At 37.6% G+C, this 26,735-nt stretch overlaps 1 protein-coding gene across 3 annotated transcripts in view; it reads left to right on the top strand.

Moving 5' to 3' along the window:
- The window catches only part of HTT (huntingtin), an 83,103-nt gene that overhangs the window by 24,595 nt on the left and 31,773 nt on the right, over window positions 1-26,735 (top strand). For all 3 annotated transcript variants that reach the window (XM_080590565.1, XM_080590564.1, XM_080590566.1), the window contains 22 exons: window positions 1,232-1,371; window positions 2,132-2,195; window positions 2,589-2,689; window positions 4,115-4,261; window positions 5,189-5,309; window positions 5,502-5,578; window positions 7,743-7,894; window positions 9,716-9,918; window positions 11,071-11,197; window positions 11,918-12,045; window positions 12,872-12,982; window positions 13,549-13,626; window positions 14,261-14,484; window positions 15,070-15,148; window positions 15,282-15,443; window positions 16,383-16,438; window positions 17,200-17,348; window positions 17,898-18,034; window positions 20,007-20,123; window positions 22,464-22,586; window positions 23,181-23,419; window positions 25,508-25,650. In XM_080590565.1, the coding sequence (XP_080446691.1) occupies window positions 1,232-1,371; window positions 2,132-2,195; window positions 2,589-2,689; window positions 4,115-4,261; window positions 5,189-5,309; window positions 5,502-5,578; window positions 7,743-7,894; window positions 9,716-9,918; window positions 11,071-11,197; window positions 11,918-12,045; window positions 12,872-12,982; window positions 13,549-13,626; window positions 14,261-14,484; window positions 15,070-15,148; window positions 15,282-15,443; window positions 16,383-16,438; window positions 17,200-17,348; window positions 17,898-18,034; window positions 20,007-20,123; window positions 22,464-22,586; window positions 23,181-23,419; window positions 25,508-25,650 (2,878 nt within the window). The remainder of the gene's footprint in view (window positions 1-1,231; window positions 1,372-2,131; window positions 2,196-2,588; window positions 2,690-4,114; window positions 4,262-5,188; window positions 5,310-5,501; window positions 5,579-7,742; window positions 7,895-9,715; window positions 9,919-11,070; window positions 11,198-11,917; window positions 12,046-12,871; window positions 12,983-13,548; window positions 13,627-14,260; window positions 14,485-15,069; window positions 15,149-15,281; window positions 15,444-16,382; window positions 16,439-17,199; window positions 17,349-17,897; window positions 18,035-20,006; window positions 20,124-22,463; window positions 22,587-23,180; window positions 23,420-25,507; window positions 25,651-26,735) is intronic.

Below are 26,735 nucleotides of genomic sequence, written 5' to 3'. Positions count from 1 at the left end.
AAATCTAAGCTAAACAGGGAAGATTGAACGTTTAGCACCCGGATATAGCCTGTATTTAGAAATCAGAAAAGAAATGTGACAAATGACAAGTGAAATGTTGATTGTTTTCTGAGTTAATTAAATAAATACACAAATCTCAGAAAAGCAAGTGTTGTAAATTGGGTGAAGGATCCACTGGGTAACTGTTAAAATAAAAGACGATAGCTGAATTTGTGAGTGGAACTTAGAGCACGTGATGTTATTTCTGTAATAAAAAAAATATGTGGAAGTTGTCCTTTTCAAAAGGAGAGATTTTTCCTTGATCAATTTTCTAAACTTTCCAAAAAAAAAAAAAAAAAGTAGGAGAGAGGACAAAATGAAGCCCAAGGGAAATGAATACATCAGGGACAGGCACAGTGTGGCTGATTGTATTACAGCTCATGGGTCAGTGAGGCAAGGTGTAAAATGCATATATTTGATAGATTAAATTATGGTTTCGTGTGATGGCAGGAGGAGTCTGTGATGCAGCTGGGGGAAGGAAATCCAGCTAGTGAAACGATGCTATTTCTTTAAACTTCTGTTCCATGATCTTATTAGCTATCTATAACGGTTTCACTTAGGATTTAGTTTTTTTTTTCAAGAAGACTTCACTAGATAGTTCATATAACATATACCTGTCAAGTATGACTTTTTTCCCCTCTAAATATATAAAGTTGCTTGCCTTCATACCTTCAGCAGAAATATTCAGAAACATTTTGGGTTGCTAATCTGCAAACAAGAAAGCGTGTTTTCATGTAGTAAAATAAGACGTCAAGGTTTTAAGGTTCTGCATCTCTTTCTAAAAATCACACGTTCTGCATATTTTTGAACAGTTGTTGAAATAAGGAGGTATGGCTTGTTCAAAATCCAGAAATTGGAACCAGGTGTTTAAAAACATCCTGTGGAAGTTATGTGAGGCAGTTTTTGAACAAATAAAAATATAGTGCTTGTGCTCATTATGCCCCCTCACTTTTTTTTTTTTGGACAGTTGTCCTCTGATCACTGAAGTTTGGATTCCTCTCCAGAGTTTAAACTGAGGAGAAGGTTTTAGCAGTTTACATGGGGTTGGTGTCCTGACCTTGAGAAGTAGTACTTTCTCGTGAGCAGTAACTATTTATTAGTATTTTAAATAAAACAGATGGTTATAGTCAAACATACTTTGATTTAGAAAACCTCTTCTGTAATATAACTGAAAGTTGTTTATTCTTTTTAGCATTGCATCATGAGCTTGTGTAGTAGCAGTTACAGTGAACTAGGTTTACAATTAATTGTTGACCTCCTTACGCTGAAGAATAGCTCATATTGGCTAGTAAGGACGGAACTTCTGGAAACACTTGCAGAGGTAGATTTTCGGTAAGTGTTTATATTTTTCCATGAGCATTGTAGCTGTGATGAAAAGATGTTCTGTATAGGATGGTGGAATCATAACGGAGAGGTTTCTCTTCTGAAAAAATCACTCATTTAAGGAATATGTGAATTTCTTTGTGAAGTTACAGAGCCTAGTAATATTGTATAGAAATTTTTAGTTTGATGGTCTGTTTACCAAGTCTTCTGTAAATCTGTGATGGAAGAGAGCACATATAATCTGGGAGTTAATTTGGATTTCATGTCCAGTTGTGTGTGTATGTCTTGTTTTGTTTTTTAACAAAAAAGTCCCTGACTTGTTCTCCAATATTGTGGGCTCTCTTCAGTTTATCATGTTTTGTTATACTGAAATAATTAGATTTGACTTGCATTCCCTCATTTTCTATGGTTTCTTCTGGGCTGAAAAAGAAAAGTTGCTTATGCAAAAACTCATTATCCTTAGTCATATAAACTTGGGCTCTATCTGAATGGTGATATTTGGAATGTGTTACAGGCTTTTCAAAACTGTCATTAAAAAAAAAAAACAATGTATAAATGTTTTCAAATTAAAGTAATCCTTCTGCTATGCAAGCCAGATAGTGGTTTAGCAAAAAGCTTGCCTTTCCTAAAGGCAGCCAAAGGTGTTTACTTCTCACGTTTTCCCTGCAGTGGTGTTCTTAAAATATAAACAAAAATAGCACTTAGAGCTCTGAAGGCAGAAATAACTTATAATGTTAGCTAATGTATCCTAAATTCTTTTTTATCATAGGCTAGTCAACTTCTTGGAAGGAAAAACTGACAGCTTGCACAGAGGTGTTCATCATTATACTGGTGTAAGTAAACAGTCATTATACTGTGTGTCTGGATTAAGGTACCAAGGCAATTTTGCCATGTAGTGTTGACGGAGTTTAAATTTAAACATTGATAGATAATTTAGGTATGCTTTGTATAAACTACGTACATTGTCTGACACTTGTTACAATTGGAAAGATGCTTTACTACTGAGATATAAATATCTTAGTGTTCTCTAATGTGTTTGTCTTGTTTTAATTTCTGTTCTTAAAAACCTTTTAGCATTACTGTATCTAAATAGTATTTTTAACAGTTTGGGGTAAAAATTATTTTACAGAATTTTATGACAGAAGAAATCTCACTTGTTAACAGTCTTGTAGCAATCTGGTCCAACAATGAAAATTTTCAATGAACTTTACTAATTTATTTTCTAGCTACTAAAACTGCAGGAAAGAGTGCTCAATAATGTTGTAATCTCTCTGCTTGGTGATGAAGATCCAAGAGTGCGACATGTGGCTGCGTCTTCATTAATGAGGTGTGTATGTATTTAAAAAAAAAAGTTTAGAAAGTTATTTGTATGCTTATTGTGTATGTAATAACTAAACCTCTTAGTGTTGTTTTTGTATTCTTATTTAAAGAAGGGAGACTAATGCAGCTTTATGGTATCTAGAGCATGCATCGTTCTGAATGAACAGACAACTGTGCTTTGCACAATTACAATTATATTTAAGTATTCCTTTCAGAGGGTTACTCTCAGTTTAAACTTCTAGTTAGTCTTCTTCATGATGAATGGTTTGTGCAGTATCCTTGCAGTAGCTGATGGACTTAAAATGTTGCAGTTCTACTGGGTTGTCCTAACTGTAAGCATTGTTGTTTCTAGGTGTTTATAAGTAGTGTATACTTTCATGCTCATTGATTTGTAGTAAGGTGGTTGATTTTGCTAAAAAAGCAGCTGTTAGCTGTAACCTACTACAGTTAAAATTTCTGTCCATATAAAGGCACCAAACAGTAAAAATTAGTTGATAGTTGATTTGTATTCAAGAATTTAAGTTTTATGTTTAAAGAAGTTAAGAGCATCTTATATTGAATTCCTGGAATATTTTTTTTGTCAGAGGAGTCTCTTTTGTAGTTCTTCAGATTATTAATTGCTGTCCATTCCTGATAACAAATAAATGACAGTGAAACTTTTTGTGCTACTGAAGAGCATTCATATTGCAGAAAGATCTCAGTGGAGAAATCATTAGCTGTTGCATCATAGTTAGTAGTCATTGTTTTTATGCAGGGACTTGATTTTGAAATTGAGTTATTTTGTTAAACTCCAACTTCTTACCACTCAGTTTTCCATGGGTTCATGCTGATTCAGTGATAGCATCAGTGTTAAAGTCAAAGACGTACCTGCCCAAGAAAGCTGCTGCTAGCTTCCTAGAACCCCCTTGAGTCATCCAGTATGCGCATTCATTGGAAGCAATGTCAATGAACTTAAAAATAAATGTGTACTGTGTTTTTTTTAGTATTTAGTATTGTCTAAGTCAAAAATGTTGACAACTTGATTTTATTGTATGTTTAAATTTTCCAGCATAGAAAATCAAATGATGGAAAAATATCCTTTTTTGGGGGTAGAATTGTTTTTCAGTTGATACAGATAACTGTGGAGAAAATATTTGAGGAGAAGGGGGAATACTGAGAGAAATACCCTCGAGAAGTAGTTGTTGTAATGTGTATATATAGAGATTTAAGAGATTTTTTTGAACTACCATGTGTGCATAGGAGTTTTTTTAACTGCTTGATCACAGTAGAGACCAATTGTAGAGACCAAGATGAATTCATTGTAATGCTTAGCACAATATGAGTTTTAGTAATGATTTTTATTTCCAATTTGATGTTTACAATTGGTATGTGCAGCTTTCTGAATTGTGATTTCAGTTCTGAATATTTCTTCCTTTTGACAATTGTTGTTAAGGCTTGTTCCAAAGCTGTTTTATAACTGTGATCAAGGACAGGCTGATCCAGTGGTGGCGGTAGCAAGAGACCAAAGTGGTGTCTACCTGAAGCTACTAATGCATGAAACACAGCCTCCATCTCACTTTGCAGTGAGCACTATCACCAGGTATGTTATGTGACTTGTCTAGCTTTAAAGGAACAGAGACATTTCAGTTCATGATGCCTAAAATCGTACTCCAATCCTGCAAATCCATGTGCTTATGCATTCTCTTTCCAATTGGTAGTAGCACGTGTGGTAGTTTTAGGCTCCATGGAAATGGACTCTGATTTAATTGATAAACTGGTGTGCAAGTTATGTGCTCACTCATTAATTATATGGAGACATTGTTCTGTGATAAATTTCTCTTCATCCCAAGGTCACCTTGTATGTCCATTAAATAGCACATCTTATCTAGTGACTGTGGTTGCAGAAGTCTGTATATAATTAAAAATTCTGGTTTTGGTAGCGTGGTCTTGTTGCTGTATTTTGCTGCCAACTGTACTTTCCTAAACTTTCCTGTTTAATTCTCCATCTTAAAGACAGTCTGAGTTGTGTGTATATATGGGGACTCTTTGCCCCCATATCTATCAGATACAAGTTTTTGACTATGTACATTTTCCATACATGAACTTGATGATTTAACTCAAGGTTTATGTACTGTATTTTGGAAACAAAGCTTTGTGGAGATATACAAAATAGTTATTTTTCTACAGCAATCTAAAGTTGATGAACATACAGCAATGTTAGATGAGTATGATCAAAAGCAAAGACTAATGCTATACTGATTGCAACTTCTGGAGAACCTAGTTAAAAATTGAGTTGGTCTACCGTTTCTGTTTGCTAACACAGAAATTTGATTAATGAACTATTTTGCTTTTGCTAGTGCAGAAGCAAAAATATGAAAATGTAATTAAATGGTAGAATGATGATATTTTCTATTTCTCATTGCATTTGAACAAGCTGTCTGTAGTAACTTAGGCCATAATCATTTTATTATGGTATGTTTTAGCTTTTTAAGTACATGTTTTAGTGCTATAAATATTTTAATTTCAGAACATATAGAGGCTACAATATGCTGCAAAGTCCAACAGATGTCACTATGGAAAACAATCTTTCAAGGGTTGTTGCAGCAATTTCCCATGCATTGACAATATCCACTACAAGAGCACTTACAGTGAGTTTTCTTAGTTGCTATAGCGGCTGACCTTTTTTTTCTATCTTTATTTTTAATTCCTGGGTATATGCGTCTGCAGCTTTGGTACTGTGGCAATAGTAATGTATTTAAGTCTCACTCTTAGGAAGTTTTGTTGTTGTTGTTAACTCTACCAGTGATGAAATTGATTCATAATTGGTGTTGACTTTTCAGTTTGGCTGCTGTGAAGCTCTGTGTCTTCTCTCCACAACGTTTCCAGTCTGTACCTGGACTGTGGGATGGCACTGTGGGTATGTTCCTTCATCCAGTATTCAAGCTTCTGAAATTTGTGCATACAAAAGCAGAGTACACTCATTCAGATATCAGAAGTCCTGGCTTAGGTATTTGATGTTAAATTTATCTTAGGAGTTATCAAAGAACTTCATGCCAAAGTGTGTTGCATTTGGCTATCAACGTGCTGTGCCACATGAGCTGTAAGACTAGCTGCTGAAGATGGGCACATATGTAGACTGTTTTTTAAAATAGACTTAACATCATTTGTGTTCATTTTTCTTCATTGCTGTCATTGTTTTGGTTAACCTTTTGAAGAGGTATTACTAAACGTTACCAGATCTGCTGCCTCCGCAATTCGTAAAACTTGTGTCTATATTTGCCAGATTTGCAGAGGTATCCATTTGGTGATCTTCCTTTACAAGAATGTTCAGGTCATGCCCTTTTAGAGCTTATGTATTTCATCATTAGCTTATGCTATCTTCATATGTATGCAATTATTTGTTCATATGCATTCTTTTCAGAGATGTTCTGCCATTTCTTTGTCTGAGTCTCAAGAGTTATCTACTTCTATTTTACTTTCTAATGTCCTGAAGCTTTATTGCAAAATTTAATCTTTCGCTGTTATCTTTTTAAATAACCCTCCCCTTGCTTGTCATCAAGTCTTTCCTTCCTTTTCTGGGCATAAGCATGGCATGCTCGATATATGTATTCTAAAAGATGTCTTGTCACAGATAACTAGGTCGTAGGTCAGTTATAAGTGAAGTAAATTTGTATGGGAGCAATGCTTAGCTGGAAAATAAAATTAATACACAGTGCTTCTAGGAGCAGTGCTGGTTATTTAGTAGTGTGTGTCTGTCTGGGTCTTGTTAGTGTTTCTCATCCAAACCACTTACCACCAACTTTAGAACTATGTCCTTTATCCTTTCAACTTTTAAGCTAGTTTGCTTTGTTTCGAATATTCCTTTCTTATTGCAGATTAGCAGCAATATATCTTCTGTTCTATGCAGCTTAAAAAAATGCTGTCTATCAGATGCAACTAGCATTCATAGCTGTCACAAAGACATAGCCTTTGCCCTGTCCTCTGATTCCTTCTTTAAAAATTTTGATCCCATATTCATATTAATTTGGATGATAATTTTATTTTTGTTGCATGATGTGAGCATTCATAGTACCAGATAACTAGAAGCCTGAACTGCTACCTTATGTGAGACATGAGAATGCTACCAAAATTCCTTTCTCTTGAAGTATCGGTTTTCCAGTGGTTAAGCAGCCATTGGAGCTGCTGCATTCCACCTATGTACAACTCAGCGTGGATTAATTCATGGGTTTCTAACTGTATGTAAAGTAAGCAACACTTGCACATTAAAATACATTTCTTAATGGAGTGCACTGTAACTGATAGGGTAGCTTTGTCAAAAGAATAGCTAAGTTTAGTGTACCTCTTATTTTATGAAATTGTTCTAATTGTATTAAACTTGAGCCACTAGATTAAAAGACTTCGGAATTAAAAAAAAATAAATCTAAAAGAAACCTTTTTTTCAGAAGTTGCATAAAGTCTTTTCCTGAGAGAAAGTTAGTAGCATTATGCAAGTCTTACATGTTTGAAATCATGTATATGATTCACGTAGTATTCTGGCAAACATATTTTGGTGAACTGTGCCTGATCTTTTTGAAACTTGGTTTGTGTGGGGCAGTCTGATTTTAAAACTATCGTAAAGAAAAATATGGAAGGTAGCAGCAAATTACAGACTTGGATAGAGCCCGCCCATAAATCTAGATGATTTGATGGATTACATTGATTATATTCTTGCCACTTTGCAAAGTAACAAGATACTATTTTAATGCTACAGTTTGTCTCCCATCCCTACTATGAATATTAGCAAGTCCTTTAACTGGTGATGTTTCAGGACCCGTAGCAGTTTGCAAGTAACTTCTGTTTTTCAGTAGATGTCACTAGCAGCTTTGATACTTGGTTTAAAAAAAAAAAAAGCAATAGCTCTTCAAGAATACAAAGTGTTGTCAGATTTCTGCTGCAAAGGTGTTTTTTTTAAACTACTCATATGTTAAATGTATAGCTCTGTAGTACTGATTTTTGTTTTCAGATTACTAGTCTAACTATTAGTGTTCTTGAGACTTTAAACTTCTCAAAGAGGTCATAACATTCCAAAATTATATTTCCAGTGTATCCCAGCCAAATCCTTCAGATGAATCTCAGAAGGGCTGCGCTATTGGAATGGCCGGCATGGTTCTCTCTCTTCTTTCATCAGCATGGTTCCCACTGGACCTTTCTGCCCATCAGGATGCTTTAATTTTGACTGGAAATTTGCTTGCAGGTAAGGCAGAGCAGAAACTTATAGGGACTTGTGTCTAGAAGTTTGAAACATTTTTGGAAAGGAGGCTTTGTTTTGGCTGAACAGCTAAGTTTCATTCACAGCTGCTAGCTAGAAATGTAGATTGGTTTCTGTTTCCTTGAGAACCAGTACAGCTACTGGGATGTTGTCATCTCTTCCCATTTGTCTGTATGCTTTTCTGTAAGTTGAAAGTTCTAGCTGTGTTTTGTAAGGGCTTTAATTTTTTTCACTGTTTTTTAGAAGCTCTGAGGGTCTTCAAGGCAGGAGATCAGGGTGTAGCAAAGAAAAATGAAAGCCTTCTGCACTGCAAGAACTTCACGTATTTTCAGGTTTAGAATGATCTTTTCAAGGTTACATCAGAATTGCACAGGGTTCTCTACTGCTATTGCTTATAGCTTTATTAATAGTGATTGGATAGTGTGTATTTAGCAAATTTGTAGGCTGTACTAGTTTGCAGTTGTTGTTGGCATTTTAAGTGACAGACTTGGATGTTTAGAATATCTTAACAAATTGGAAATGTTTTCTGAAAACAGACATGCAGTTTCCTAATAAGGGCACTCAGAAATGTGTTGACAACTCCCCAGACCTAGAGCTACTACAGAATAGGGAATAATTGGCTAAATACTAGTACTGCATAACAAATTGTACTGTTACACAAATTAAATGGCTTCGTATCTCTTCACACACATGTATGAAAGCAGAGACATAAAAGCAAAGAAAACATTTTTGCTGCATTAATCACTTAAGGGTATAGAACTTCAGCTGCTTACCAAGCATTCTCAAGTGTTCTTGCAGAAACCTGTTTTATTTGTAAGAATATTGAAGCCCTGTAGAAGGTTGTGGAGGTGAAACTGTCTTTGAGAGTATTTCAAGCAGTCTTTCAAACTATGTTGGATTTGTACAGATGTAGTTGACTGTGTTATTGAGCAGAATGAACAGGTGACCTCGTGGTTCCTTCTGTTTTTTGTTGTTCTGTGTGGAAGCAAGGCCTACACATGTTAGATGAGTTAACATTTGACACATGCATCTTGGGTTTTTCTTGGGCTCCTTCTCAAGGAGAAAGGAGAAGAAAGCTCTCTGTGGAGAGACTCATCCAGGGGTCACATAGCTGACAAGTGTTTTGCCACTTATTTATTGATTTATAAATCCGTTTCTTTTGATTTGAGCTACTAAACTAAACCAGTGCAGTTTTGATACTTCAGTTTCATGCTTTGCTACATGTGCTATACATTTAGTTCCCAAATTCTGTTGCTTTTGGATAGATTTATTATGAGACCGGATGGAAATGTATCAGTGTATAATCATATAAGTGCACCTGGAAACAGCTGCTTCTGTTGTTCTCATGAAACACTGCTTCAGAATATCACTCCTAGTAGATAGGAAGCTACTTGTAGCTAGCTGTAGTTCTACCTTTTTTTTTTTGTCGGTTTCTTTTTTGGTTGTTCTAGTGTTTGCATGGCTCTTGACCTTACTCTTCTCCTTCTATGATAGAGGAAAGAATCTTTTATAAAGAGGAATTCTGTTTTCTTAGGTTTCATCACTCTTGGCTAAATCAAGCCATTTAGATACTACCTTGAAGTTGCAAATTTCCATTAATTGCCAGAGGGAATGTCTAGTATGCTTATTGCAGGCTGGGTGAAAAGAACTAATATTTTTGTAGTTACTTAAAACTATGCTCATACTGCTATTTTTAAAAACTTAGGCTTTCTTTTTCTTTTTGAATTACTGTTCATAGAGATTATAACCATATTTAATTGCAAGCTTTATTTTCTTTTGCTTTAATTCATGTGATTCCTATTGCAGCAAGCGCTCCCAAGTGCTTAAAGAATCCCTGGAGTGGTGAAGAAGATTCAAACCAAGGTGCTACAAAACAGGAGGAACCGTGGCCGGCTCTGGCAGATCGAACTCTTGTTACTTTGGTAGAACAGCTCTTCTCTCATCTGCTGAAGGTCATTAATATTTGTGCCCATGTAATGGATGATGTTGCTCCTGGCCCAGCAGTAAAGGTATGTATTAAAAATAAATAAAATTGCATGACTTAAATATCATTGTGATACAGATCAGTTGAAGGCTCTGCATTTCAGAGTTGATACCGGCAGCTATCTAATGCCTTTCTCGTGTGATGGTTTCACACCGGTAGGCAGCTAAACTCCACCATGTTGCTCACTCCCCCTCCTCGAAAGTACAGGGGTAAAAAAGCCCAAGAGTTGAGATGAGGACAGGGAGGTCACTCACCAATAACTGTCATGGGCAAAACAGAGTCAGCATAGAGAGATCATAGTATCTTTTTGCCTAATAACATAGTAGATCAATGAGAACTAAAAGAAAACGAAAACCACCTTCTTATCCACCCTCTTCTACTTCCTCCCCCCACATAGTGCAGGGAAGTGGAGAATGGGGGCTGCAGCCAGTCCATAATGCTTCATCTCTACTGCTCCTTCAAATTTACTCTCTGCCCTTGCTCTAACAGGGAGTCCCTCCCACAGCATGCCGTCCTTCCCAAACTGATCCTGCAGGGGCTGCCCACAGGCAGCAGCTCTTCAAGAACTGCTCCCACACGGCTCCGTACCACGGGGTCCATCCCCCAGGAGCAAACTGCTCCAGCACGGGTCCCCCACGGGCGGCAGCTCCCCCCAGACCCCTGCTCCTGTGTGGGCTCCTCTCCACGGGCTGCAGCTCCGGCCCGGGGCCTGTTCCTGCGGGGGCTCTCCATGGGCCGCAGCCTCCTCCAGGCCACATCCACGTGCTCCACCGGGGGCTCCTCCACGGGCTGCAGCGTGGAGATCTGCTCCGTGTGGGACCCATGGGCTGCAGGGGGACAGCCTGCTCCACCAGGGGCCTCTCCACAGGCCGCAGGGGAACTTCTGCTGCATGCCTGGAGCACCTCTTGCTCTCTTCCTTTATCTGGAATCAAAGGAACCTTCAGTCATTGAGCCCTATTTCTATCTGGCTTATGCTAAAGTTGAGAAGAAAATTAGAGAATATATTATTCTTCCTTTTCACCAAGGAAATCCATGTCATAAACTTAAAAGTGGAGACATTTTGACTTAATTGACAGTCAAATAAAGAGGACTTTAAAGAAAGTGAATATGCTTGTATTTCTATAGAAGAAAAGCTACTTTTACATACAAAATTAACAAAACTTATTTTAATTCTAGGCAGCATTACCTTCTCTCACAAACCCACCTTCTCTTAGTCCAATTCGGAGGAAGGGGAAAGAGAGGGAGCCTGTAGAGCAGGCTTCTGTGCCAATGAGCCCTAAGAAGGGTGGTGAAACTAGTCCAGGTAGGTACACGTACTTACATGGGGACGGGAGGTGGGAGGGTTAATAGGAGTATAGTTACACCATAGAGAGTAGAAAGAATCAAGTAACTTGTTTTTTGAAATCCTAGATCGAAAGGCTGACTGGCTTACTGTCAGTTACGTCAGTACTGTCCCAAAGTTCAAGTTCTTTTCAGTATTGAATTGCAGGAAAGGCAACTATGGTGGGGGTAGATCTTTGTGTGTGCTTTTAAATGAAAAGTGGCTGTACTGTTTAGAGCAGGTTGGTTCTGAATCTTTCCTCACTTTTTTTTTTTTCTGAATCCACTCACCTATTGACTGTGAAGTAATTTTTGCATGCGTTACAGTTAAAGAAATTAAAGTTGCTTTGTGGTTTTTGGCAGGAGCAGCTCATGTTGCTCTTGGAAACAAGATTATGAAGCTTTCACATTTTTTCTTTCTTATTTATGAATGAAGGAAATAGGTATTAATTCTCTTCTGTAAATTGTACATGGTCTTCAGCAATAAGCTTTCAGGGTAAAATTGCCTCATAGGATGTTTTTTTAGAATGCTAGTACACTTTCTAGTTGTACGGTGTGTTTTTGCAATTTTAAAATGTGCATTCAGATCCAAAAATTTCTGCTGTTAATTTGGACTTTTTATCTGAAAATTGGGTATGTAAAATAAAATTACATGTCATGAGCACTGTAGAAAAAATGTGTTAATATATTACGTATCTCTAAGCTACTAGGCAAACTGATGCTAGTGGGCCTGTTCCAACAAGTAAATCATCTTCAGTAGGAAGCTTTTATCATCTTCCATCATATCTGAAGTTATACGATGTCTTGAAAGCGACTCATGCTAATTATAAGGTACTGTATGACATCACTTGGTTGAATAAAATGTAGTTGGGCAATCACTTTGTTTCCTTTAAAAATGACTCTGCTGAGGCAGTAACCCTACCTGTTCTGTTAGTAAATTTAAAAAAAAAAAACAACAGGTAGAATGTTTCCATGGACTTAAACTGTAGCACGAGATTAACCTCTGAGAAGTTCAAACTGTCCAAAGTTTGTGTTGTTTTGAGGATCTCATTTGCCTGATTGTGTAAGCAGTGTATTCATCTCCTAAAACAGAATCAAATTAAAAAAACCTACCACCAAAAAACATCCGAAAACCTGATCGGCATTGTCACCATATTGCTTGGTTCTCTGCTGTCACTACTGCTCATACTAAGTGATCCTTCACTGGCTTTGTAGTGCCAAATGGATCACAATGTCTTATTTTTTTAACAGTTTATTCCAGGATGGGTAAGTTTTTGGTTTTTTTTCCTCATTAGCGCAGGTAATAAAAGATGCATTCCATAAGGGCTTAGTGTTCTGATTTGTACACTTTAGGAGGGATGTATTCTTAAACACCTACTGTGTTTCTGAGAAATACATTATCTCTCGTCCATTACTTGTCAATATCCTAGACCTTCCTACTGCAACTGTCTTAAGCTAGAAGATCCATTTTTATTTTCAGTCAAAATGAAGTCCTGCCATTCCAGCAATTCACGAGGGAATTTGTCAGTGGTGTTGATGAAATACACCAAAATTTTAGACAGAAGACCATTTCGTCTCAGTACCTGTTTCTTTCTGCAATTTCTATCTCCTTTTCTAGTAACTATTAAGAAAAAGATTGTTTTACTTCTGTGACCAGGTTACTTTGGATCTCCAAAACAGTAATGAAAAGTTTGGATGCTTCCTGAGGTCTGCCTTAGATGTTCTGTCACAAATCTTGGAACTTGCAACTCTTCAAGACATTGGAAAGGTACAAGATGTGTTTGGTTTTTGCTTGTTTATTTGCCATTAAGTTGTCCGATATTTGTGGTCCTTACCAGGAAAAAACAAGTATGAATTTAAAAATTGTTGAGACAGTAGTCCTAGTTGTGTTGCCGGGTTGGGTGTAAAATACTAAAGCAGATTTTCAGGGTTACATTGCTGCTTTTGAAAACAGGAGTAACTTTCTACTGCTTATATTTCATGTGAAGATTTTTCCCACCAAAATGATTTCCCTTCAGTCATTTTCACTGTATCAATACATCTAAATATACTCATGTTAAATATGCAAGATGTTAGAAAGCAGCCATTCTCCTTTCCTTTCTTGTGTCTTGGTATTTTCTCTCCTCGACTGTGGTGGTAAGCATTGTGTTATTTCAAGGCATTCAAGGCAAATCTTGCGTTCATATTTCTTTACCTATTTTCACCGTATCCCTTAAATTAGTGTAGCTCTTACACAGTAAACATAAAAAAAGTGCTATTGTCCAGTTTTCATATTAATGCTTTTATATAATTAAGAAAAATGCAATTAAGTGACTTATTTTTCTCCTTTTCTAGTGTGTGGAAGAAATTTTGGGATATCTGAAATCATGTTTCAACAGAGAACCAACTATGGCCACAGTCTGTGTACAGCAGGTAAGGAGGTAATTTTTTTTTGTTGTAAGACTAACCCTCATGTCCTGTGCATATCAATTAGATACCGATTATGACCATTCTTTTTAGGGAAGCAGTGTTAGGAAATTGTGGAGCAAACAGTGTGTTTTCTTTAATTTTTAACATTTACTCTAAAACTTGATACTGTCTGAATAACTAGTTTCTCGAACTGCTTCCAACTCAAATAATTACTTGAACGCTAAAAAAACGTTTGTTTCCTACCTTCCCAAATTTGTTCTGTAGCTAGTTAACTGTATGATAAGACTTGGAAAGCAAAGGGCTATTTTACTGATAGGTTTCTTGCAGGCTTCTGGTTAAGCATCTGTCTTCAAGACACCGAAGTTTCGCTTTGGTGGGAGGACGGCTTTAGTAGACTGCTGTGAGTTGTCACAGATGGGAATGCTTCAGTTGCAAAAATGATATCTTTTTGGCTGAAGTGTGGATTGTTTCTTTAATTCTCCCAGCTTTTTTTCTGTTGTCTTGTATTTGACTACATGACCCTCAGTTTATACTTTGTTTGTGATGACCTATCCTCTTTCGTTCTTTGGGAGGAGGAGGAGTCAAGTTTTGTTAAGTCCTAAAACATTTTTTTTTTTTTCCCAATTTTCTTCTCTAGTTACTGAAAACATTATTTGGGACAAATCTGGCTTCTCAGTGCGATGGCTTGTCTTCAAACACGAGCAAAGCTCAAGGCAAAGCTCAGCGCTTAGGTTCTTCCAATCTGAGACCTGGTCTCTATCACTATTGCTTCATGGCACCGTATACACATTTTACACAGGCGCTTGCTGATGCTAGTCTGAGGAACATGGTTCAGGCTGAGCAGGAACACGATGCTTCAGGGTAACTTCTCTTATGTATTCTCTTATGATATAATGTTGACTTGAACTAGAATAAAATCTTTTTATTGTTTTTCCTAAATGCAAGTATCGTAACGGAGCTAAGTAATTTGCAATTACAGTATTGTGTATTATTTATTGTAGATTTGAGAAAAGTATTTTTCTTGGTATTAGAGTCCCAAATGTAGCACTATTGATTAATCACCACTGTGTTTTCAAAATCAAAGTTGAAGCATTAAAATGGATATCACTTAAAATTATTATGCTTTTTTGAAAAAAATAGTTTTGAATGCAAATATTTCATTAATTTGCTAATTGTAGCAAATAGTCAATAGCCTTAAAGGAAAGGCAGAATAATGACCAAATTACATCAGAAATTCTGTCTTTACAAGATGTTTATTGTCCACAGATCAACATTGTCTGATCAAAGTGTATTGTAGGTTGTTTCTAGTGCTCTTTTCTTTTACTAAGATGCTTGAAGCAGTCAAGTAGATGAAAACTGGCATCAGGTAAAAGAATATGCTTCTAAGACTGCTTATTTATACCTCCATTTTCTTAGAGTATGTTTTTTTGTTGTTTTACATCACAGATGGTTTGATGTGCTGCAGAAAGTTTCTACGCAGCTGAAAACTAGCATTAGCAGTGCAGCAAAACACCGTGCTGATAAGGTACTCATATCTTTATAGTCCTTTTAAAAGACCTGCATGTTACATTTAAAACTTTTCCTCCTTTTAAAAAGTAATTTCTTTTTGAATGAGACCTGTTCAGATGTTAGATTGCTTTAAAATCTTTCTGTTACAGAATGCTATTCACAATCACATTCGTTTATTTGAACCCCTTGTCATAAAAGCATTGAAACAATATACTACGACAACATCGGTACAGCTGCAGAGACAAGTTTTAGACTTGCTTGCTCAACTGGTTCAGCTACGAGTTAACTACTGTCTTCTGGATTCAGATCAGGTTGGTACCTTGATATTTCTGCAAATTTGTGATACAAGGTCTCACTAGCAGGCTAAATATTTACAGCAAATATTTTTACCACAATCCACTCATTGTAATATAGCTGAAAACAAAGACAAAAAGGAGGGTGGGACTCAGTTCCCCCACCAAACACAAGGAACTTTGGATTCTTGGTTTCCTGTTGCATATAATTACTTAAACTCTGCAACAACTGTTTAACAACTGTTCATCAGATTGACTTTAGGAATAAGATAATGTGCACAATACAACCAGTATTGTATTTACAATCAGAAAACAAATACCCTTCTAGATTAAAGAGTATGGACTTAAGCATGACTGGTAGTGAGCATTGTGGTAGACAAGCATTCAATTTTAATGGCAAGGGGGAAGCTGGTGGCAAATTCAGTAGTCTGTGTGGTTGTCCATATAAAAAGTAAATCTGTAACAAAACTTAAGTGTGTTATTCACTACAGTATTTTCAGGTTTATAGACCACAAGGTGCAACTGTTGACTTTCCTGTAAATTGATACGCAGTAAATCTTTTCAGCACATGAATACTGGGGATTTTATATTGGATCTGAGTTAGGCTTTTTGATTGATTCCTGGCTTCTTGGCTGTAATGCCTCAAATAGCATGTTACGTGAGCAAGAAAGGAAGTTATATTATTAAATATGTAGACACATTTGCTGCTAAAATACAACACAAATTCATGCAAACTGTAATAAGCTACAACATCAAGATTCTCAAGATCTTCTGTAACTCTAGAGGGAATGCTCCATAACATATCAGAGTGAGCTATAAGTATAAATGATTTTCAGTGCATGTCTTTTCTTTGTCACCTTCTGAAACACTGACTTTTGTAATTCTGTCAAAACAATTTTGGATGGTAATTAATGTTTCTGTTGTGTACTTTTTTTTAATGCTTTATTCTCTCTTCAGGTGTTTATTGGATTTGTGCTAAAGCAGTTTGAATACATTGAAGTCGGACAGTTCAGGTATGAAATTAGCAAAGATCCTTTGAACAAGTGAGAGTTTACTACTGTCTTATTCTGAAGTATGTAGGGATTAGTTTTGCTATTTTTTTTAATCATGAGGAAGGGAGTGTTACATATCAGACAACATGTTTGTATATTTTCTGGATCTAATGGTAGCCCTTTCAGAAGATTTAGGTTCCTTGTGGTTGAACAAGTTGGGAAGTTGGACATAAGTAGAATTAAACTGTGTTGTGCTGTTTCTCAAATTGGTATTTTAAAAGTATTTCTTTGGGAAATCCACCAAAGGTTTACGTTGAGGAATCAACTCTTGTTAGGATTCAGCTGCTGAAGGGAGAGCTATTGTGGATTCAGTGTGAATCCATTTTGTATTCTGAGCAACTGCTATGTATTTTATAGTACCTAACGCATCATAAGCAATGCGATGGAATTTTTGTCAGCTATTTCTGTTTTTCTCACTCTTGAATTTGTATGAAAGGTTAATTTTGTTTTGCTCTGTGGGGTCTCCTACAGAAATATTACTTTGCATCATGTACATTAAATAATATGTTATAATGTTAGTAACTGTGAGGAATGGTCAGAAGTTGAAAGAAATGAAATCCCTTCAGAAAATGGTAGTAAAGGATGGGGCACAAATTACAAAACACTGTATGAAAGCAGAAGAATGCATTCTTTAAAAAAGTAAATAGTGGAAACAGGTTCATTTCTACTGAACAGAGTTGTGCAATTCAAACTTGACATTTTTGTTTTTTTTCTGTTTTCAGGGAGTCTGAAGCAATTATTCCTAATATCTTTTTTTTTCTGGTGTTGCTGTCTTACGAGCGGTATCATTCCAAACAGATCATTGGAATTCCTAAGATCATTCAGCTGTGTGATGGAATCATGGCCAGTGGGAGGAAAGCTGTTACACATGGTAACTTAAAAAAAAAAAAAAGTGAGAGGGATAGTTCAGCAATAAAGTATAACTGCTGTTCTAAGGTATAGAAAAGTGGCATCGTAACGATTGTTCCAGAAAACACTAGCTTATAAATTTCTAATACCTTAAATAAGTTTCATTTAATTTTTCCATGAAGTTTATTGTACCTTGTTAACATTAGTCCACAATGCAGCAGTATTTTAAAGGCTTTGATGTTGACATTTAGTCCCCTTTCTGTTCTCTCCACTTTGAGCCTTTAAGCAGAAGCATCTGTCCTGTACTTGCTAGGGATTCTGCTGAGGAACTTTTTTGGAAAGTATTGCTTAGCTCTGTGAGAAGGAACAAGTGTGTACATAATATAAACTTTGTTCTACTAGAAGTAAAAAGATAGACATCTCTGTGTGGGAAGTTTTTCTTTCCAGGGATGGGAAAAACATTTAAACAAAAAGAGCAGTTTTCTTTTAGTAGCTGAATTGTTAGAACAATAAAATAGTGTTCAAGAATGACTTGTGTCATGCTAAAACAAAGAAAAACTTGTCGTTTTAGCAATACCAGCTCTGCAGCCCATCGTTCACGATCTCTTTGTGTTAAGAGGGACGAATAAAGCTGATGCTGGAAAAGAGTTGGAAACACAAAAGGAGGTGGTAGTGTCAATGCTGCTGAGACTTATTCAGTACCATCAGGTAAAAGAGGACAGTGTTTCTGTTTATGCTCTGTAAAAGGGTAATGTTGACTGCTAAAAATTCTTCAGGCAATATTAATAATTTTCTACACAAATCTTGAATATCTGGCCTCTGTGTGTGATCTTTCTGTATATGGAGAGAGTTCAAAGATTTTGGTGGTAGAGGAAAGCTTCTGCAGTACAAATCAGTTATTGCAAGTTAAATAATATGTCTGTTGCACCTTATAGGCAAGCCTAGGTAACAAAAGTACTGAAAAGCTTCAGTAAGGATCATGATCCTGGTTGTGTTGCAGATTGACTAAACAGAAGGTTAAGAGAAGAGTTGTAGTAAATTAGGAACCAAGAAACTCAAAAGAATTGGAGGGAAGTGGAAGAGGTAACGTGCTGTTTAGAAATAATTTAAGTGTTGCTGTGCAATAGCAATAACTTCAATAACATTTCAAAAAACTATTTGAATAAGGTAATGAGAATGGTAGCTACACGGTTATCAATTACCCCTTTGCCCCAGATCTCACAGATATGGAAAACATGTTTATATCATGTAGGAGTGTAAGAATGACTTTCATCAACACACTTTGTTTGAAAGAAAAACATAAAGGTAATTTTAAGAGAAGTGACATAATTAACATGGGAGCTTATTGCTTTTTCAGGCGATTAACAAACTTAACATGCTTTTCCTTTCATCATGTGAAAATGCAATTCTAGTGTATGCTAATGTAAGCAATGCATTTTCTGAGAATAGCTGGAAAAAAGACAGTACATCTTGTCAAAATAATTTGTTAGAACTGCATGTTCAGATTGGAATCATTTTGTGTATCCACATTTTCTTTTGAATTTGTAGTTTTATAATCATAAAATGACTAATGTAACTATATGAAATGACACTCTAGACACATGATGTAAAATAGTGAATAACTTTGTGTTACATAAGGTACTGTAATTGCTAGCAGATCCTCTTCTGACACACTTAACCTATTAAAGACCACCCATGCAATGCTCTTCATCCCACACCATCCCTTTTGTAGTTCTTATTCTGTCCTTTTTTGCTCATGCAGTGTATATAAGCTAACCCCAGGCAGTTCTATTGTTCCGCTATGTCAGGGACATTCTGCAGTGGTGTTCCTGTAACTTGAGAAGCTCCAAGAACTGCAACCTTTATCTTTTATTTTTTCCTTTTACAACTGTAGCTACCATCTATGGAGCTGGAGAATGGAGAGTTAAAGTAATTCGACCCAGAATTGCTTCTATCTCCTTTCTCATGAGAAAGCTCTTTGGGAAGAAAGTCGTCTGGTGATTTTTTTTATTTATTTTTTGATTGTCTGTTTCTCATTCTGAACTGCTTGACTTTCCTTTAGAAGTGCTCCATCTAACTAGTTTTCAGAACCAGCTTCTTCTTTCCCACTTCCCAGTCCATATATTAACCTTCCTGCCTGCTAATGTCTTTGACCTGACTATCCTGGAAAGTACGGTCTCCATAACCCTCAAGTCAGTAACACGTTCGGCTACTGAACATGATCCTTGCTGTTGGTGTCCTCCATTAAAGACTCTTTTATAAACTTTTACATGATGTATAAAAAAAATGATGTATCCCAGGTGAATGAGCTTAATAAGAAAGAGTATACATATGGGAAAATGCACTCAGATATTCTATCTTTTTTCCTGTTGACTAGTGTTTTGACAAATGCAGTTTAAGAAGGACCAAGAAAGCATTTTATTTCTGGTTTCTAAAAGTAACTGAAAAAATCTTCAAAAATAAGAAATAACAATAATAAAAAAAAAAGTCACAACTAAGAACAAACTTTTAACCCGAAAATGGAATTTTAAAATATTGTATGGCTTCTCATGTGAATTTTCTTTTCTTGTTGCTTTTTGGCAAATGCATGAAGTGGTTATTTTTTTTTCCCGTTGCAGTATTACTTGAATGTTTCCTGATAGTATGGGTGTTTACTTGCATTCTTTTGGACTTTCCTCAGGTGCTGGAAATGTTCATCTTAGTGTTGCAGCAGTGTCATAAAGAAAATGAAGACAAATGGAAAAGATTGTCCCGGCAAATAGCTGACATTATTCTCCCAATGCTTGCAAAACAACAGGTTGCTATGTGCATTTTTTAATTTATAAACACCTATAATAATTACTATAACAAATTATTGTAATAATTGCTTTGGGTAATGGGATTTCTATATTTTCTTTAAGGTGTAGCCACCATATCTGGAAAAATAATTACTGTAGGATAAGCTAAGCCTTTGAAGTGATGCAGGTCATATTTTAAATACACAAAGTATGTGCGGTATCTTCTAGGCTGTTCCCAGATAAAGCTCATTCTATTTTTCTTATGTACACAATTGTGTCTTGCTCAGAGCGCTTCCTAATGTTGTGAAGATTCTCCTGTTTTTTTTCATAACTGCAGTGGGTCTAACTGCATTTTTTCTAGTGAGGAGAATGAAATAACATCACCCAAAACTGCGTTTATAAATCACAGAATTGCAGAATGGTTGAGGCTAAAATGGACTTCTAGAGATTGTCTTCTCAAAGCAGGGTCATCTGGAGCAGGCTGCTTATGACCACGTCTAGTCAAATTTTGACAGTCTCCAAGGATGGAGCCTCCATTACCTGTCTGGGCAATCTCTTCCAGTGTTTGAGTATCCTCACAGGAAGGAGAAAAAAATACAGGGGGGAAGGGAGGGAGTTGTATTTAAATGGAGGTTTCCTGTATTTCAACTTCTACCCATTTCTTCTCCTCCTGGCACTGAGTACTACTGACAAGTGTCTAGCTTTGTCTTGTCTTCCTGCCCCTGGCCAGATATTTGTACACACTGGTAAGATCATAGAATTATAGAATGACTCGGGTTGGAAGGGACCTCAAAGATTATCTAGTTTCAGCCCCCTGCTGTAGGCAGGGATGCTACCTGCTAGATCAGGTTGCCCAGGCCTCGTCCAGCTTGGCCTTGAGCACCCTCAGGGATGGGGCATCCACAACTTCTCTGGGCAACCTGGTCCAGTGTCTCACCACCCTCTGAGTGAAGCATTTCCTCCTAATTTCTAATCTGAATCTCCCCTCTTTCAGTTTAAAGCCATTCCCCCTTCTCCTGTCATTATCTGACTGAGCAAAGAGTTGCTCTCCATGTTTCTTATAAGCCTCCTTCAAGTACTGGAAGGCTGCAATGGGGTCCCCCTGGAGCCTTCTCTTCTCTAGGCCGAACAGCCCCAGCTCTCTCATTCTTTCTTTGTAAGAGAGGTGCTCCAGCCCCTTGATCATCTTTGTGGCCATCCTCTGGACCCATTTGAACAGCTCAGCATCCCCCTGAGCCTTCTCCAGGCTGAACGGTCTTATCTGTCTCAGCATCTACTTGTATGACAGGTGCTCCAAGCTCTTAATCATTTGTGTGGCTTTCTCCTGGGCTTGTTCCAGTGTGTGTGTTTGTGTGTGTGTGTGTGTGTGTTACTGGGGAGCCCAGAAATGGACTGTAGATTGAGGATAGGGAATAGACCCTTTGTATCTGGGGAGAAGAGTCTACTTGCTTAAGGAAAAGGATTGTCTGTACTGCTCCCTAAGCAACAGAATGCTTGTCTTACTGTACAACTTTGTTCGAAGTAATTATTTCTAATTCCAGGGCACAAAGTAAAACTAATGAAATTGTGCCCTTAATATGTTCTTCAGTCTTTGATGCCAGATTCTTCCCTCCTATGAGGAGGTTGCATGGTGGGCGAGAGTAGGCTATATGGAGGATTAGACAGCAGTTTTTGAGGGAAGCTGAAATGCTGGCAAACTGAAGTTGCCTTTGTTTTGTATGAATCTGTGCATGTGCTCAACTATCAAATTAGGCTGGCAAGATAGGGTCATTCAGATAAAGTCCAGTCCTTAGCTTTTTGCAATCAATTGTTTCATAATTTAACTAAAAAACTGATCAAGTCAGGCTTGATCCTTACTAATCCTGCCTCTGTTGCTGCAGTGTAATTCAGTTGTAGCCATTCACTTTTCTGATTAGGACTTTTTTTTTCCTCCTGGTTGTCACCTTAAGCTTATTCATGACCAAAGCATTCAGTTATTCCTTTGTCACCACTGCTGTCTATAATACGCCTGCTAGGATGTGCAGGGAAGAGAAAAGTTTTTAAGTTTTATGACACTCAGTCTTCTTGTCTCATTCTCTGAATCTGGCATATTTTTCCTAAAATAAATAAATAAGCGATACGTATGTTGAATTTTGTGGGATAGATTTTTGTCCATGTTCTCAAACCTCCTATGTAGGAAGGCCTGGGATGAAACTTTCATTTACTTTTCGTAGATCTTATTGCTCTAAATTTTGTGCTGTAAAGGGCAGCCTTATCATGTACAGATTGTTATAGAAATGTTTAAAACATGAAATGGTAATTTTGTGTTGCATTTACGTGTGGTGGTAGTTATAAATTAGTCTTGTGGTTTTCTTTTACAGATGCATATAGATTCTCATGATGCCCTTGGAGTATTGAACACTTTGTTTGAAATTTTGGCTCCTTCTTCCCTTCGCCCTGTGGACATGCTTTTAAGGAGTATGTTTGTTACCCCTAAAACAATGGTAAGCAAGTGGGAACCTGTTAAAACACGTAAAGTTTTTCTAGAGTAGTAGTAAAAGTGGTTGTTTCAAGAGAAGAGGGAATCTTGTGTCCTTCATGCCAAATGAAAGAGCATGTATTTCTATTTCTTATTTTGCAACGTGGTATTGGAAGTACCTGAAGCAGAACTTAGGAAAGAATTCATTAGAATTAACAAGATTTACTGTCTGTAGCATTTTATACAGAATTGTTCTACTTTTGGATTATTTACCTTCTTTTTGTTTCTCTACCTTCCTGATCCTAAAAATACATGCAGTTACGCTAAATTCTAGATTGCAATTTATTAGGTAAATCACATTTTTCTAATGCAAGTACTAGTACTATTTTGATAGATGAGATTGTTAATGTCTTTGGAGACTTGCTTTAGGAAGGCTGAATATATTTCTATGTTGTGTTGAATACTTTTGAACATTTTAATTAGCTGTTGCATAAAATTAGACATGAGAATGGAGCAAGCAGCAAAAAGCTCTTGTGTTCAGGTCTTCAAAATGCTGTTCTCATGGCAATGGTCAAGCTTATTCACTCTAACCATCTGCATTGTTTGGTTTGTTTGTTAGGCATCAGTGAGCACTGTTCAGCTATGGATTTCTGGAATTTTAGCTATCCTTAGAGTTCTGATTTCACAGTCCACAGAAGACATAGTTCTATCCCGTATTCAGGAGCTTTCTTTCTCGCCATATTTGATTTCGTGTCAAGCAATTAACAGACTGAGACGTGGAGAAAATAATGTATCCACACCAGAGGATCGTGCTGAGGTTAAACAGGCTAAATATCTGCCTGAAGAGACATTTTCTAGGTATGTTATCTTGAATAACTTAAGTGTAAGACTAAGATTTCTGAAAAGTCACAAATATATTAACAGTTCTGTGCATGCACATATATTGCATATCTGATAGAAATAAAGTCTCTTAAGTTGATATACGGGAGGAGGGTGTGTGGAGGAGGGAATAACGAGTTGAACAGCAAAGAAAGGAGATGAGTTTTTAGTAGGGACTTCGCACTGTTCCAGTGTCTCTTCTCAAGCCAAGTGAAAGACCTACTGGAGTCATTACGATGGATGAATCCCGGTGTTATTAAAATCATCTCCAAGCTTTAACTTTAATCCTTTCCATCCTCTCTCTGTGGGGCCTGAAAGATGAATCATACCCACAGCAGAAGCCTGTGTTCTGTACTAGAATCTTGGCAGCAAATAGATACAAATTAATTAATTTAGTCCTGCTCTTTATTTTCTTCTTTTTAAGAACTAGCTTTGTCTAGTTAGCTTCCCATGCTGAAGCTCTCCAAGAATGACTGTTAGGCAAAATGAAAGATGGAGAGATGGTGATTGTATTCTGTTGACACAGTGTTTGTCATTAAGACAATTATGTCTTAATGTGGTGGGAAGCATTTGAAATAGCTATTTGTTTAAGAAACTAAAAACTTTTTACTCAAGTATGGAATTTCAGATAAAAAGGAAATTCTGGTTCTTATTGAGCTTACTGGTGGGGGTGATGGATAGAAGGAAAAAGGGCATCTGGACTCCCTTAATATGACCTTATGTCCAACCAGAGTAGGTCGAGGAATGATTATGGCCAGGAGCAAACATTGCTTATTGCAGACACCCGTTTTTGGTGTTCTGTTTTTTTTTTTTTTAAACTTGGTGTGGTGGTTTTACCCTACGGGGCAGCTAAGTTCCATCACGACCACTCTTTTGCTCTAACAGGGAGTCCCTCCCACGGGATGCTGTCCTTCCCAAACTGATCCTGCAGGGGCTGCCCACAGGCAGCAGCTCTTCAAGAACTGCTCCAATATGGGTCCATACCATGGGGTTATCCATGAGGAGCAAACTGCTCCAGCACGGGTCCCCCAGGAGCAGCAGCTCCCCCCAGGCCCCCTGCTCCTGCGTGGGCTCCTCTCCCTGGGCTGCAGCTCCGGCCCGGGGCCTGCTCCTGCGGGGGCTCCCCATGGCCCGCAGCCTTCTCCAGGCCACATCCACCTGCTCCACCTGGGGCTCCTCCACGGGCTGCAGCGTGGAGATCTGCTCCGTGTGGGACCTGTGAGCTGCAGGGGGACAGCCTGCTCCACCAGGGGCCTCTCCACAGGCTGCAGGGGAGCCTCTGCTCTGTGCCTGGAGCCCCTACTGCCCTCTTTGTGCACTGACCTTGGGGGCTGCAGGGCAGGTTCTCACTCCTCTCTCCCAGCTGCTGTTGCATAGCAGGTTTTCCATTTTAAGTCTGCTCTCACAGAGGCACAACCAGTGTTGCTCATTGACTTAGCTCTGGTCAGCAGCGGGTTCCCTTTGGAGCTGGCTGGAGCTGACTTTTCTCTACCACAGGGCAGCTGTTGAGCTCTTCTCACAGAGTCCACTCCTGTAGCCCCCTGTCACCACCAAACCCTTGCCCCATAAACCCAATAAACCCGGCTAGAGGTTTGATAACGGAATCCATGTTGTAGAGAGTAAATGTGGATAAATGAGGCTGCCAGCAGCTCGATTCCTGTGACTTACCGAGCTACCCTCAGCTGAGCTGCAGTAACTGTCAGGGTGTATTTTTTTTTTAGCTGATTGCAAATCACTATAAAGACACCATGTCATTTTCAGTGTTTGCTGTGTGAGTGAGGTGGGCTGTTGTATGCATGCTATCACTTATGACTTCAGCTAATTAGTAGGTAACACGGTTCTGTTATGTAATTATTGAATTTCTTATCTGTCCATAGCAATAGCATCTTGTTTGTTTGGGGCCAACCTGTTATACAGTGTTTAATTTAGCATTTTCTTTAGGATAAATGCACAAGGATTTTTTATCTTGGTTTTAAATGTACTGAGTTTTGTTGGCAAACAGAACCTTATTCTGAAAGATGTTGCAGTGATGGTTTTCCTGTTGATTGTATGCATGCTTTTTTCAAGGTTCTTATTACAACTGGTTGGTATTCTACTGGAAGATATTGTCACCAAACAGTTGAAAGTGGATATGAATGAGCAGCAGCATACTTTCTACTGCCAGGAGTTGGGCACGCTGCTTATGTGCTTAATACATATCTTCAAATCAGGTAATACTTGAAACAATGCCTTGTGTTGTTGTTTGCAGTGAGGTAATTTTGAATTCTGAGACAATTGTTGAATGAGTAGGTGCTTAAGGCATTCCATATATAAAGAACCTCCAAAAGTATAAAGAACCTCCAAAATTTTGTGCTTATGAATGCAGGTCCCATTTTTCATATTCCTTCTCTGTATACAAATAAAATGCAACTGGTGACTTTTCATCTTTTCCTTGACCGAAGGTAGCAGCAGAACTTCTAGTGTTGCCATCTATTACAGATCAGCCTAATTCACTGGCTTCTCCTTACGTCTCCTTTTTTCTTTATGAAGTGGCCTGAACCACCCCATTTTCTGGCTGTCAGTCCTTCCAGTCTGCCTGGTCTTCTAAAGGAGCAAACTGGAATATGATGTCATTCCCCGCTAAGTTAGGCAGATCTTTCAGTCTAGAATTTCTTGTGTTGCTGAAATTCTGTGACATATTCCTTCCCGTATTCTAATTCTCAGAAAGTTCTTTACCTCCCTTCCTTGATGAAATACTCTTTTTAAAGTGTTAGGAACCATACGAGTCTGCCTTGTTCTGTTGGAATTTTCAGAGTTTTAAATGTGCCTATTTTGGCTGTTTGACTTGAGGCTTCTCTCAGACTTTTATACTTTCCTGTTAGGTCCGGCTCTGTCTAATTGTTCCAAAAGTTGCTGTAGACCAGGATCTGTCAGGAATAGTTATCCCAGAACAGCTGCTCCTGTGTACCTCCCTGGATGAAATTAGATGGCCTCATTCCTAATACAGAGTGGAAGCTAAGAGACTTGTAGGATGAGACCTTTTGCTCTTTCTTCGTAGTTTACAGCTTACAACACTTACAGTGTTCACCTGATGCCCTGTCGAAGGAAATCACAGCTTTGTGTTACAGCTTCTGAATAGTGTTGTACACAGATCTTGATACTTCCGTAAATATCTACAAACGTGCTTTTGTTGTTAATATACTTGCAAGGTGAAAAAACAGGGAGTTCTGTGTATCTTGCTTCAGCTTGTTGACATGAGTAGATCTTCACTGAGAAGAAAGCTTACACCATTTTCCTTTCAAACCTTTGGATAAAT

Source organism: Anser brachyrhynchus (assembly GCF_964034855.1).
Source record: "Anser brachyrhynchus genome assembly, chromosome: 4".
Taxonomy (NCBI): domain Eukaryota; kingdom Metazoa; phylum Chordata; class Aves; order Anseriformes; family Anatidae; genus Anser; species Anser brachyrhynchus.
This window is presented reverse-complemented; position numbering and strand designations above follow the sequence as displayed.